We start from the raw sequence: 15,334 nt of genomic DNA, 5'->3' as shown, positions 1-15,334 counted from the left end.
AAAGATGCCTGCCTAGTTCCAGGTCCCAATCAAGTCAATGGCCTTGGCATTTTCCCTTGCTCTGGGCCCAATACGTGCTGCAAACACCTGGTGCTGTTCACCTGAGCCTGCCTATGTCACGCAGAGCCCGGGGCCAGATGCCAGAACTGGCAGCTCAAGTCAAGTAGTGGTACTTCATCCTATTTCCTTCATCAGTGGCCCCTTTACCACATTCCCAGGATCAGCAAGGTGAAGAGGACAGAGCACAGGCTTCGTACAGAACCTACGACTAGATATCCTGGCAGAGAGAGGATTTCTTTAACTCCCTCCTCCAAAGCACTTAAAACTCTCCCCCAAAGAAAAGACTGTGCAGTAATCCCAGTCTGGGACTGAAGGAATCTAGAGGAGTCAAATGAGAAAATATTCCACAAGCTGTCCCTGGGTGACTGGCAGGGAACGTCTATCATGACTTCAACCTCTTAGGTTCACAAGACATCAGAACAGAATGTCAAAGCTGCGAGAGCCCTTAGGATACAAAATGTCAGAGCTAGGAGGACCCTTTGAATACAAGAGGTCAGAGCTAGAAGGAACCTTAGAACCCAGGATGTCAGAGCTGGGAGGACCCTTAGAACCCAGGATGTCAGAGGTAGGAGGACCCTTAGAACCCAGGAGGTCAGAGCTGGGAGGGCCCTTAGAATATAGGATGTCAGAGGTAGGAGGACCCTTAGAACCCAGGATGTCAGAGCTGGGAGGGCCCTTAGAACCCAGAATATCAGAGCTGGGAGGGTCTTTAGAATCCAGGATGTCAGAACTAGAAGAGCCTTTCAAACATGAAATGTCAAAACTGGGAGGGCCCTTAAAACACAAGATGTCAGAGGTAGGAAGGCTTTAGAACACAGAAGGTCAGACCTAAGAGGAACTTTAGAACACAGGATATCAGAGCTAGGAGGGATCTTAGAACACAAGATGTCAGAGAATTTAGATCATGGGATGTCAAAGATGGAAGACAGAATCTAGGAACTCTCCCTAGTTGCCCTCAAAAATAGTGTTAAATCAAGCCACTAAAAGAATCTGGAGTGACACAATTTTATATCCTAAAATAATTTAGAAGGACTTTAGGGAAGATCTGTCTCACTTGGGGAGTGTAATCCAGCAGAAGGGGTGCCTAGGTAAGCCAGAAGAAGGCTCTTAGCCACAGCACAGATCAGAAAACAGGCCTCATGATCCAGACTCAGCGGGCCAGCTGTGAAGCCTCTAGTCCCAGTGTATCAGGCAAACTGCCAGCCCCAAAACCCAGGACACAAAAGGCACAACTTGTCAAGTCTACCCTGATGCAATGGGCAAACTGCCAGAGGTCCCCAGTGCACAGAAAGCCAGTGACCAACCTCTCTGACCTTTAATATAAGAAGCTTGGGACAGTGCCCCCCTGTATTCCCAAAGCAGAACAAAACAAAAAAAAAAAACCCCAAAAAAGAATACTGACCATAGAAAGCTACTATGGCAACAGAAAAGATCAAATACAAACTCAGAAGAGGACAACAATGTCAAAATGCCTATATGAAAATCCTCAAAGAGGAATATGAATTGGTTTCAAGCTCAAAAAGTCCTCTTAGAAGAGCTCAAAAAGAATTTTAAAATCAAGTAAGAAAGGTAGAAAAAAATTGGTCAAATGGAAAAGGAAGTACAAACACTAAGATGAAAATAACCCCATTAAAAATTTGAATTGGGCAAATGGAAGCTGATGACTCTATGAGAATCAGAAAATAGTCAAACAACATCAAAAAAGTGAAAAAATAAAAGAAAATATAAAATATCTCACTGGAAAAGCAACTGATTTGGAAAATAGGTCCAGGATAGTTTAAGATGCTTGAAAGGTGATCATAGTTTTAAAGTATTCTTTTCTTGAATTTCTTGAATACTTTAAAGCCATGATCATCTTTCAAGCATCTTACAAGAAACTGTAAAAAAAAAAATTATCCTGATATCTTGAAACCAGAGGACAAGAAAGCCATTGAAAGAATAGACTAATCACTTTCTGAAAGAGATCCCAAAATAAAAACTCCAAGAAATATTGTAGCCAAATTCCAGAATTTTCAGGTCAAGGAGAAGATACTTCAAGAAGCCAGAAAGAAACAAATATCAAGGAACCATAGTCAAGATTACACAAGACTTAGCAGTTTCTATATTAAATGATCAGAGGACTTGGAATATGACATCCTGAAAATCAAAAGAGATTGGAAAACAATCAAGAACGAGCTACTCAGAAAAACTGAACATAATCTTTCAGGGGAAAAGATAGACATTCATTGAAAAAGGGGACTTTCAACATTTTCCAATGAAAATACAAGCGCTGAACAGAAAACTGAATCTTCAAATACAGTACTCAAGAGAAGCATAAAAAGGTAAACGGAAAAGAAAAAAACATGATGTTCAATAAGATTAAACTTAAACTACATTACATTCCTACATAGGAAGATGATATTTATAACTCTTAAGAACTGCATCCCTATTAGGGCAGTTAGAAGAAGTATACTTAGACAGATGGTATGAATAAAAGTTGACTTTGATGTGATGATAAACAATTAAATAAGAGGCAAAAAGGCGGATTTTATTGGGAGAAGAGAAAAGGGGGAGACAGAATAGGGTAAATTATATATATGAAGAGGCATGAAAGACCTATTAATTATATCATATGAATAGACATGAAAGACCTATTATAGTGGAAAGGAGGGAGGGAGCATTGTTTGAAGCTTACTCTCATAGAATTTAGCTGAAGGAGGGAATAATATACATGCTCAATGGGGTTAAAGAAATATATCTTGCTCTATAGAGAAGTAGAAAGTGAAGGGAAAAATAAAAGCGGGGAACTGATAAAAGAAAGGGAAGCTTGAAAGAGATAGTAGTCAAAAGCAAATCATTAGTCAGAAGAGAGAGAGAAGTATAAATAGGGGGAAAATAGGATGGAGAGAAAAACACAGTTAGTAATCATAACTGTAGATATGAATGGGATGAACTCTCACATAAAATGAAAGTAGATAGCAAAGTGAATTAAAAACCAGAATCCTACAATATGTTGTTTACAAGAAACACATGTGAAGCAGAGACACACACAGAATAAAAGTAAATGGCTAGAACATAATATATTATGCTTCAGCTGAAGTAAAAAAAAAAAAAAAAAAGCAGGGGTACCACTGCTTATTTCAGACAAAGCAAAAGCAAAGCTAGATCTAATTAAAAGAGATAAAGATGCTACATCTTGCTAAAAAAGGTACCATAGACAATGAAGTAATGTCAATATTAAACATGTACGCACAAATGGTATAGCATCCAAATTCTTTGAAGAGAAGTTAAGTGAGTTACAGGAAGAAATAGACAGCAAAACTATACTAGAAGGGGACCTCAAACTCCCCCTCTCAGACCTAACAAAGGAGAAAGAGGTTAAGGAGGTAAGTAGAATTTTAGAAAAATTTAATATGATGGACCTCTGGAGAAAACTGAATGATGAAGGAAAGGAATATACATTTTTTTCAGAGGTATATGGCATCTGCACAAAAATTGATCATGTATTGGGGCATGAAAACCTCACAATCAAATTCAGAAAGGCAGAAATATTAAATGCATCCTTTTTAGATCATGATGCAATAAAATTGTATGTAATAAAAGGTCATAGAAAGATAGATTAAAAATTAACCAGAAGCAAAATAATCTATTTGAAAAGAATGAGTGAGTCAAATAAATCATACAAACAACAATTTCTTCAATGAGAATTACAATAACAAGACAATATATCAAAATGTATGGAATGCAACCAAAGCAGTACTAAGGGGAAATGTTATATCTCTAAATGCTTACATGAATAAAACAAAGAAAGAACAGATCAACAAATTGGGCATGCAATTTTAAAAGTTAGAAAAAAGCAAATTAAAAATTGCCAATTAAACATCAGATTAGAAATTCTGAAAATCAAAGGAGAGATTAATAAAATCCAAAGCAAGAAAACTGTTGAACTAATAAGTAAAACTAAGAGATGATTTTATGGGGGGGGGGGGAAACAATGAACTAGATAAATCTTTGGTTAATTTGCTTTTTAAAAAAAAGATGAAAACTAAATTGCCAGTATAAAAAATGAAAAGGGCGAATTCACCATCAATGAAATAAAAATTAAAGCAATAATTAGGAGTTATTTTGTCCAACCCTATGCCAATAAATCTGATAATCTAAGTGAAATGGATGAATATTTACAAAAATATAAACTTCCCAGATTAACAGAAAGGAAATATAATAATTAAATAACTCCATTTTAGAAAAAGAAATTGAACAAGCCATCAATGAACTTCCTAAGGAAAAATTCTCCTGAGCCATACAAATTTAAAAGTGAATTCTACCAGACATTTAAAAAACAATTAATTCTAATACCATGGAAACTATCTGGAAAAATGGAAGGAGTCCTACCAAATTCCTTTTATGATACAGGAAAAGCCAAAACAGAGAAGGAAAATTATAGACCAATTTCCCTTATAAATATTGATGCAAAAATTTTAAATAAAATATTAGCAAAGAGAGTACTGCAATTTATCATAAAGATAATACACTATGACCAGGTGGAATATATAGTAAGAATCTAGGATTGGTTCAGTGTTAGGAAAACCATTAGCATAATTGATCATATCAATACCGAAACCAACAGAAATCACATGACTATCTCAATAGATAGAAAAAACGCTTTTGACAAAATATGTCACCTATTTCTATTAAAAACACTAGTTTGCATAGGAATAAATGTTAAGTCGGTTGGTCATTGTCCTTCATTCTCTAAGAGTATCTATCTAAGATTATAAGCAAGCATTATCTGTAAAGCCAGAAGCCTTCCCAATAAGATTAGAGGAGAAACAAGAATGATCATTGTCACAACTATTATTTCATATTATTCTAGAAATCTTAGTTTTAGCAACAAGAGAGGAAAAAGAAATCAAAAGAATTAGCGTAGGCAATGAAAGAGAAATGATCACTTTGCAGAAAACATAACTGTATGCTTAGAGCATCAACTAAAAAATTGCTTGAGTTAACAAACAACTTCAGCAAAGCTGCAGGATATAAAATAAATCCACATAAAATATCAGCATTTCTAGATGGTACCAACAAAGCTCAACAACAAAAGAAAGAAAGAGAAATACAATTTAAAATAACTGAAAGGCAAAAAATTAAAATAATCAAAAAAAATAACTGTAGGCAAAATAAAATATTTGGAGTCTACTTGCCAAGATAAATCTAGGAACCATATGAACACAGTTACAAAAACACTTTTCACACAAATAAAATCAGTTCTAAACAATAGGAAAAATATCAATTGTTCATAGAGCTAACATAATAAAAATGACAATTCTACCTAATCAATTTACTTAGCACCATACCAATAAAACTACCAAAAAATCATTTTATAGAGATACAAAAAATAAAATAAACAATGAAAACAAAATTCATCTGGAAGAACAAAAGGTCTAGAATATCAAGGGAATTAAGGGGAAAAAATGGGAAGGAAGGGGACCTTACCAGATCTAAAACTATATTAGAAAGCAGCAATCATCAAATCTATTGGTACAGGCTAAGAAACTAATTGGTGGAATAATGGAAAAGATTTGGTACATAAGATTAGTAATTGTATATAAACAGTAGTAAAAATAGGCAAACCCCAAAACTCATTATTTGACAAAAATTGCTGGGAAAATTGAAAAATAGTATGGAAGAAACTAGACATAGACCAACATCTCACATCCTATACCAAGAAAAAGTCAAAATGGGTATGTGATTTAGACATAAAGGGTGATACCATAAGCAGATTAGAAGAGCAAGGAATAATTTATCTGTCAGATCTATGGTGAAGGGAAAACTGTATCATCAAACAAGAGATAGAGAACATTTTAAAATGCAAAATAGGTAATTTTGATTACATTAACTTTATAAGTTTTTGCACAAACAAACCAGGGCAACCCAGATTAAAAGCAAAACAAATTTACAGTCAGCGTTTCTGATAAGGGCCTCATTTCTCAAATATATAGGGAACTGAGTCAAACTGATAATAATAGAAGTCATTGCCCAATTGTTAAATGATCAAAGAATATGAAGAGGCAATTTTCAGACAAAGAAATTAAATTAAATTAAAACTATCTGTAGTTATGTGAAAAAATGCTCTAATCACAACTGATTAGAGCAATGTAAATTAATAAATCTGAGTTACCACCTCATGTCTATCAGTTGGGTCATGTGACAGAAAAGAAAAATGATACAGTGGAGAAAATATGCGAAAATTGGAACCCTAATACACTGTTAGTAGAGTTATGAACTAACCCAACCATTATGTAGAGCAATTTTGAACTATGCCTAAAGGGCAATCAAACCCTTGGATCCAGTAGGGGTATTACGCTACTAAGTCTGTATTCCAAAGAGATAATAAAAAAGGGAAAAGAACCCACATGAACAAAAATATTTATAGCAGTTCTTTTTATGGTGGCAAAGAATTGGAAATTGAGGGCATACCCATCAATTGGAGAATGGCTGGACAAATTGTGGTATATGATTGTAATGGAATATTATTGTGCTATAAGAAATGATGAGCAGAGTGATTTTCAGAAAAGCCTGGAAAGACTTATATGAACATTATTGAATGAAGTGAGCAGAACTAGAAGAACACTGTACACAGTAGCTGCAATATTGTTTGATGATCAAAAAAGACTTAGTTCTTCTCAGCAATGCAATGATCCAAGACAATTCCGAAAGACAGAGAAATAACTATGGAGTCTGAATGAAAATTCAAGCATCCTATTTTTGCTTTTTAAAAATTTTGTGTCTTTTGTTTTTTGTTCTGTTTCTTTTTTCACAATATGACTAATGTAGAAATATGTTTCCAAATAATGATGATTGTTGGAGGGGATGTGGGAAAACTGGGACATTGATGCATTGTTGGTGGAGTTGTGAACGAATCCAACCATTTTGGAGAGTAGTTTGGAACTATGCTCAAAAAGTTATCAAACTGTGCATACCCTTTGATCCAGCAGTCTTACTACTGGGCTTATATCCCAAAGAGATTATAAAGAAGGGAAAGGGACCTGTATGTGCACAAATGTTTGTGGCAGCCCTTTTTGTAGTGGCTAGAAACTGGAAACTGAATGGATGTCCATCAGTTGGAGAATGGCTGAATAAATTGTGGTATATGAATATTATGGAATATTACTGTTCTGTAAGAAATGACCAACAGGATGATTTCAGAAAGGCCTGGAGAAACTTACACGAACTGATGCTGAGTGAAATGAGCAGGACCAGGAGATCATTATATACTTCAACAACAATACTATATGATGACCAGTTCTGATGGACCAGGCCATCCTCAGCAACGAGATCAACCAAATCATTTCTAATGGAGCAGTAATGAACTGAACTAGCTATGCCCAGAAAAAGAACTCTGGGAGATGACTAAAAACCATTACATTGAATTCCCAATCCCTATATTTATGCACACCTGCATTTTTGATTTCCTTCACAAGCTAATTGTACAATATTTCAGAGTCTGATTCTTTTTGTACAGCAAAATAACGTTTTGGTCATGTATACTTATTGTGTATCTAATTTATATTTTAATATATTTAACATCTACTGGTCATCCTGCCATCTAGGGGAGGGGGTGGGGGGTAAGATGTGAAAAATTGGAACAAGAGGTTTGGCAATTGTTAACGCTGTAAAGTTACTCATGCATATAACCTGTAAATAAAAGGCTATTAAATAAAAAAAAAAAAGAAATATGTTTCCATGATTGCAAATGTATAACCTCTATCAGATTGTTTGCTGCCTTGGGAAGGGAAGAGGAAAGGGAAAAAGGGAGAAAGATTTGGAACTCAAAATCCTATAAAAATTAATGTTGAAAACTCTCTCCATATAGTTGGGAAAAAAATTAAACAAAAATTAAACACTATTTCCAAAAAAAAGATTCATTAACCTAAAGCTTTAGTTGATATTAAAAAAAAGAAGAACAGAGACTATCAGAACTTGGAGGATCCTTAGGACAAAGGATATCAAAAATGGAAGGAACTCTAGAAGAAAAAAGGAATAAGAATTTATTTGCACATGGCAGGCACTGTGACAAGAATTTTTTTGTTTCTCCTTTGTTTCTCATAATCTTGCAAAGTAGGTATTATTATGAACTCCATTTTACAGTTGAAGAAACTGAGGCAAACAGGAAAATAGCTTGTTTAGACTAACAGAGCTAGGAAATATCTGATGGTGGATTTGAATTTAGGTCTTCCTGATGCTAGACGCAGCACTATATCACTTTCTATTATACCCCATGAATCAGGAGACTGGTGACAGTGAATGATGATGATGGTGATGATGATAGTGATACTATGATAACAACTCTCTATTCTATAGCACTTAAGGAATAAAAAAATCACTTTCCTCCTAACCAGGGGAGATAGCAATATATATATTATCATCCTCATTTTAAGGATAAGGAAACTGAGGCTTAGAGAAGTCATATGGTATTCCATCTACAGCTCCAGGGAACATCCAGCCCAATCCCATCACTGGCAGTCATTCAGAGAGAGGTCACTTGCCAGCATTCCCCAACCAGGAAGCGACACTGGTAAGATTCCAATTCAGATCCCCTGACTCTGATCCTCCAACACCAAGCCCATCCCTTGGGGTTATGAAAAGTCCAGGTTCATCTCATTTCACAGTCCAGTCCACACTCTCTTCACTGAAGATTTCCTGAGATGGGGAGGAAAGGTCACCTTACCTTGGGATAGAGGGAAGCTGTGTGGGGAGGAGCAGAATCTACTCGAGGCAGGTCTAATGCAGGAGGGAAGGGCTGGCTCTGTCCATCACTCCTCCTGTAAGAGAAAAGGAGCAAGAGATCAGAGTAAGCCCCAAACAGAAGAGAATGAAAGGAAGAATCAGAAACATAAGACTAACAGCTCATATTAACACAGCACTTACTATGTTCCCAGCACTGCATTGAGCTAAGCACTTAACAATTATTATCTCATTTGATGCCTATAACCACTCTGGGAGATAGATACTATTATTATCCCCAATTTACAGTGGAGGAAACAGATAAATAGAAAAGTTCAGTGACTTTCCAGGAGTCAGAAAAATTAGTATTAGAGATTGGATTTGAAATCTGGTCCTCCTGATTCCAGGCTCTATCCACTGCATCACCTAGCTGAAGATACTATAAAGTTCAGAGACAAATTCATTTAATAATAATTTAATAGGGGCAGCTAGTTGGTGTAGTGGATACAGCAGCAGTCCTGAAGTCAGGAGAATCCAAGTTCAAATCTGGCCTCAGACACTTAACACTTCCCGGTTGTGTGACCCTGGGCAAGTTACTTATCCCAATTGCCTCAACAAAATAAACAAATACATAAAAATAATTTATTATTATAAATAATAACAACTTAGTTTTCAAAATAATTAAAAGTTTACTTTATTAATTCTTACTCATATCACAAAAGATTTAGTTATTAAATTATATTGAAAATTAAATATTGAAAATAAATTATGTTAATAAAATTAATAAAAATTTAATAATTGACCTTCTGAGAGTAGAAGGGAAAAGAGTGAAAAGCTTCAGGAACCAAAGTCCCTCCCACAATATCTGGCCAGGGAGAGCTCCCTACAAGAACGATGGGGACAGATCCAGAACTCGTTAATGTCTCTCCAGAAAGCTCAGGTTTTGTTCTCTGTTCATTCCTATCTATGTAGTTCCCCTGAACAGCTCACAGGATAAAGGGGGAAGATTCGTCAGGTTATTATAATAGTCCAAGAGAAGTTGGGGATTGTAGCAGTGGTGGAAATGCTACAAAGATAAAATCCACAAGACTCGGTCACTAATTAGACATGACTCTTGATTCCACTCTTGATTCCTCAGCACCACTGCCTGCCATGTTGGAAGGCACCCCAGTGGCCACCCGGTCCAACTCATACCAAAGGGATCCCAACTATAACCAACGTGGAGATTTGTTATCTGGCTCTGTTTTAAAACCTGAAGAGAGAGAGTTGATACTTCCTCTGGAGATGGTCCACTGAATTTAGGGACAGATACAATGGCTTGGAAGCTTTTCCAGAGGTCAAGGCCAAGGGCAATATCTTTTAGTCCCACCCTCTGGGACTGACATTATCCTCAAGGACTAAACAGAACAATCCTAATCCCTATTCCATCCAATCCCCTTCAGTAGGCTCCCATTCTTCTCTTTTCGAAAATAAATCTCTCCAGTTCCCTCAGCTAATCTCAATCACTTTCTTATTCCTGGAAACAATGCTGCTCTTAATCTAGCAAGAGATTTCTTTAGTGTTTTGGGTTTTTTTTGGCTAGTTTGACAACTCATATTGAAGTTGTGGTCCACTAGAACCCCCAAATCTCTACCTAACCATACTTCTTCATAATATGCTATTGACATATAACTTGAACACTTGCAAAGTATATATATGTTTTCTCATTTGAACCTCATGCAAAAACCCCAAAGATAGTTGCTATTATTACCATTTTACAGAGAAGGAAACTGAAGCAGGTTAAGGCACTTACTCAGTGTCACACAGCTAGTTAATGTCTGACTCAGGATTTGAATTCATGTCTTGCTGAATCAGGATTCAATACTATATCCACTTGACTGCCTCTTAGGAAACTGATTTTTCAATCCCACTATAAAATAGTTCTAATATATAATATTAGAACTTCACTATAGTGAAGATCTGATAATAATATAGCTCTAAATCTAAACAAACAAACAAACAGAAATAACCTTAAGGAGAGGACTAGAAGTTGGGAAGAAACAGGAAAGTGATGAAGATTCACATCAAAGTGGACCCGAGCTGGACGGGACCAGAGCTACCAGTTAATACGCTCAGCTTCCCAAGGGAAAGGGAAGTATCCTTTCTCTATACTTCAATTGCCAGACTTGAGTGACCAAGTGAGCAAGGTCTAGGACCTAAACCCAGAGGTGTATAACTGTCTGGCAGGGGAGGACCAGGAACCTGCCCTTTTCCAGGGAAGAGAAAGTGCCAGAACTTGGAGGGCTCCTGGGAAGGCCTTAGGGAGAGGAACCTCTTGTCTCTCAAATAACATCCTTCCTAAATAGCCGTTTGGTGTAGGGATTGGATGACTTCCTGGACACTATGAACTGGGACCAGGGGCAGGCCAGCCTGGGTGTGTGAAATGTCCTCCCTGCCCCAAGGAGAATGCTAAGGCTTTACCCACCCAGCTGAGAATGAGTCAGGAGTGGGTGTAGCCTTACCAGCTCCAGCCTGAGTCACATTTCCATTCTGGGCAGCCCAAGACTCTCCACACCCTGAGACTGGGGGGGGGGGGCGCAATGCTGCCAGGGACCCCAGCCTCATAGGAAGGGAGGAGGGAACCTAGGTGGTCAAGATGACTAGCCTAAGGCATCATAAACTTTCTCCAGGGAAATTTTTACATGATCCTAGATATATAGAGACATATAAAATAGGTAACATCAATTGGAAAATGGCTGAATAAGTTATGGTATATGTATGTAATGGACTATTATTGTTCTGTAAGAAACAATCAGCAGGCTGATTTCAGAAAGGCCTGGAGAGACTTACAGGAACTGATACTGAGTGAAATGAGCAGGGACAGGAGATCATTGTACACGGCAACAAGATTACACGATGGAGTTGTCTCTTTTCAACAATGCAATTCCAATAGACTTGTGATGGAAAGCGTCATCCACATCCAGAGACTGGAAGCATACTATTTTTATCTTTTTTTGTTTGTTTGTTTGCTTTTTCTTTCTTGTGGTTTTTCCCTATTGTTCTGATTTTTCTTACACAACATGACTCATGTGGAAATCTGTCTAAAATGATTGTACATGTATAACCTGTATCAGATTGCTTGCGGTCTTGGGGAGGGAAGGGTGGAGGTAGAGGAGAAAGAGAGAACAAATTTGGAACTCAAAATTTTACAAAAATGAATGTTGAAAACTTTTAAAAAATAGGTATACAAATTAACCATTTATTAATAAGTCACAATTTAATGACCCCACATTCATTTTTGAGACCCCATATGAGAGCCAAAGTTTAAGAAGTTTTCTTCTGATTCATCTTGACCCTGGACTCTCAGAAAGCAACTGTTTAGAAAACATTAGTCTCCTGGGCTCAGGAAACATCCACAAGTAAATCCATAAAGTCAGAGAAGATTCAATCTTTGAATGGCAGAATAGTAAGAACTTTAGGACCTTATTATAATTATTCTCATTAATACATATATATTGTGCCTTAGGGTTTAAAAAGAGCCTTCCTTACAAAGATTATATCTTTCCTAATAGCCCTGTAAGCTAGGGACTACCTGTTTATTAGACCCACTTTACAGATGAGAAAAATGAGGCCTATGGTCACACAACTAGCTAAATGTTGGAAGCAAGATTCAAAACCTAGGATTAGAAGATTCAGGATTCTGGATTTCAAATCGAGTACATCTTTAGAACAGAGAATGCTAGAGCTGAGATGTTATTATCACTGTTAATAAAAATAAAAGGTGACATATATATATATATATATATATATATATATATAAAATGCTCTAAGTAAAGTACAAAGTACTTTACACACATTATCTCATTTGCTTCTATAACAATCATGTGAGTGAGATGCTATTATTATTCTCACTTTATAGAGAAGGAAACAGACTCAAGTTTAAATCATCTATTGAGCAATGGTGTCTCAGTCAGGAAAAAAAAAATATATATATATATATATTAGAAGCAGGAAGATTCAGAACATTGAATGTTAGCACCAATAGGATCCTCAGAACAAGGAATGCTAGAAGGGCCTTAGAACCTAGGAGGTCAGAGCTGGGAGGGCCCTTAGGACACAGGATTCAGAGCTGATGGGTCCCTTGAGACACACAGATAACCCAATCTCCTCACTTTACATGATGCCCAACAAATGGAAGTGACTTGCCTAATCAGCAGTGGAAGTAGGATTAGAACCTCCCCCAGTTGCTGATTTCTGAACTAGTGCTCTTTCCATCACCCACAAGTTCTCCCTTTGCTGCACCCCCTCTCTTAGGCTCTCAGATGCTCTCAGGCTGCCTAGGCTTCTCCTTTGAGGAAAGCTGTATCAGATGAGTTTAGTTACACTTTAAGGTTGGGTATTTAAAAGAAGATTCTGGAGAAATCAATGTTTACTTGAACTCCCATCTGGCTTTGGAGGGTCCGTGGGCCTCAGTGGGGGAGGACTTCTTGGTAGTCAGGGAGACTCTGCTTAAATCTAGAAGCCCCTTAGTTTAGCACTTGCACGATAGAGGGAGTGAGGAGGGACCCCTTGCCTGAGGTTGCTTTCACTGGTGACTGAGACCAAGCCCAGATGACCACTACTGAGGAAAGGTGTCCTGGGAACAGACCAGCTTTTCCATTCTTCCTCACCCCAAGCTCACTCCCAACCTCTGAATCTTCTTCAGAATGACCCATTCCTGCTTTGACGTCTCCCTTTCCCAACTCCTTTCCCTCCCTACAGCACAGTACGGTGGGAAGAGTGCTGGATTTAGTCAGAGGACCAGGATTCAAATCCTGGGAACTTACTACCTGTGTGTGACACTGGATGTGTCAGTTATCCCATTTGGGCTTTGCAGTTTTATATATATATATATATATATATATCCTCCATGTAGTTCTATATCAATATCTCTCCATCCCTCCTCCAACTTTTCCTTCTCTCACACTTTCCTTCCTTCATTCAACTTCTCCATCCCATTCCCAACATCACTCACCCAACATCCTTACTCTTCTCTCCCCAATCTGCCTTCTTTCTCCAAATCTTTCCATTCAGAGTTTTAAAACTCTGAATTTCTCCCCCTAGTTTTGGTTCGTCTCTCTAGACCTTTTCACCCTTTCTCTAATCTTATCATTCCTTCAAGTTTGACCTCCTCTTTCTAACTTCTCCATCCCTCCTTCCCAGCTTTGACATTCTTTTCCCTAACCTCTTCCTTCTTTTCTCTCCCTTCTCAATTTCTTCACCCTTTCCCTGACTTCTTCCTCTGTCTCCAATTCATTTCTCTCTCCCAGGAACTCTTTATCCCTCTCCAAGGAATTCTAACACCTGTGTGTGTGTGTGTGTGTGTGTGTGTGTGTGTCTGTCTGTCTCTCTCTCTCTCTGGTTCTCTGCATCTAGCTATATAGAGAGAGATATATCTATATATCTGTCTCTTTATCTCCATCTCTCTCTGTTTATATCTATGTGTATATCTCTCTTTTTCTATATCTATATATCTAGATGTCTCTGTCTCTCTCTGTTTATCTATCTATCTATCTATCTATCTATATATGTCTCTCCATCTCAGTCACTATCTATATATGTCTCTGTGTCTGCTCTTTCTTTTCTCTCTCTCCTCTCTCTGTCTCTGTCTCAATCTCTCTGGCTGTCTCTCTGGCTCTCTATATCTAGCTATATATAGGTATATATCTACATATCTGTCTTTTTGTCTATGTCTCTGTTTATATCTATATGTATATGCCTCTCTTTCTCTTTCTGTATCTATCTATATATCTATGTCTGTCTCTCTGTTTATCTATATGTATATGTCTATCTCTGTCACTATCTAAAAATGTCTGTATCTGCTTTCTTTTTTCTCTCTCCTCTGTCTCTCTCTCATCATCCAATCTATCCATCCCTTTCGTTGTCTCTAAAAAACTCAGTATTGTTGCTTCTCTGGTTAGATTTGCCTTCCTAATTCTGTTGCTCAGATTCATGACAAGATATGTTCGAATTCTCTAAGGATCATCGATTTGGAACTGGAAGAACCTTCATTATCATTGAGTCAACCCCTTTATTTAAGGAGGAAGGTGAGACCCAGATCAATGAAACAACTTGCTAAAATATCATAGCTAGTAAGTGGCAGAATCAGGCTTCAAGCTCAAATCCGCTGATTTCCAAACCAGCCCCCCCTTCTCTTCTGGGGTAACTGGAAGAAGAGGGACCCCAAAGCAGGGGTGGATCTCAGAACCTCCAGTGGAGATACATGGAATAACCCCAAGTGGCCAAGCTGTGAATCATCTGGAGTGGGCTCTCTGCTCTAAGTAGCTACACTCTGTAGAAGGTTTGCAAATAATAGGTATTCAATAAGTGTTTGCTGAGTGATGAATAAATGAGTCAGGATACCTCTGTTGGCATTTGTGCTTACCTTTCTATCCTGACCCTCATATGTTCATTCAACCAGGATTTATTAAGCACCAGTTGTATGCAGAGCATTGTCCTAGACACTGTGAAAAGGATACACAGTTAAGACTGGGCCATGATACTAATACACAATGGGATCTGATAAATACATCAGAAAGGGATGGAACAGAGGTTG

The 15,334-nt window shown here is 37.4% G+C and overlaps 1 protein-coding gene across 2 annotated transcripts in view; it reads right to left on the bottom strand.

Annotated features, from left to right (window-relative positions):
• The window catches only part of RAP1GAP (RAP1 GTPase activating protein), a 90,926-nt gene that overhangs the window by 37,252 nt on the left and 38,340 nt on the right, over positions 1–15,334 (bottom strand). For both annotated transcript variants that reach the window (XM_031962668.1, XM_031962669.1), the window contains exon 3: positions 8,765–8,858. In XM_031962668.1, coding sequence (XP_031818528.1) covers positions 8,765–8,858 — 94 coding nt within the window. The remainder of the gene's footprint in view (positions 1–8,764; positions 8,859–15,334) is intronic.

The sequence above is a fragment of the Sarcophilus harrisii genome, chromosome 3 (assembly GCF_902635505.1).
Source record: "Sarcophilus harrisii chromosome 3, mSarHar1.11, whole genome shotgun sequence".
Taxonomy (NCBI): Eukaryota; Metazoa; Chordata; class Mammalia; order Dasyuromorphia; family Dasyuridae; genus Sarcophilus; species Sarcophilus harrisii.
This window is presented reverse-complemented; position numbering and strand designations above follow the sequence as displayed.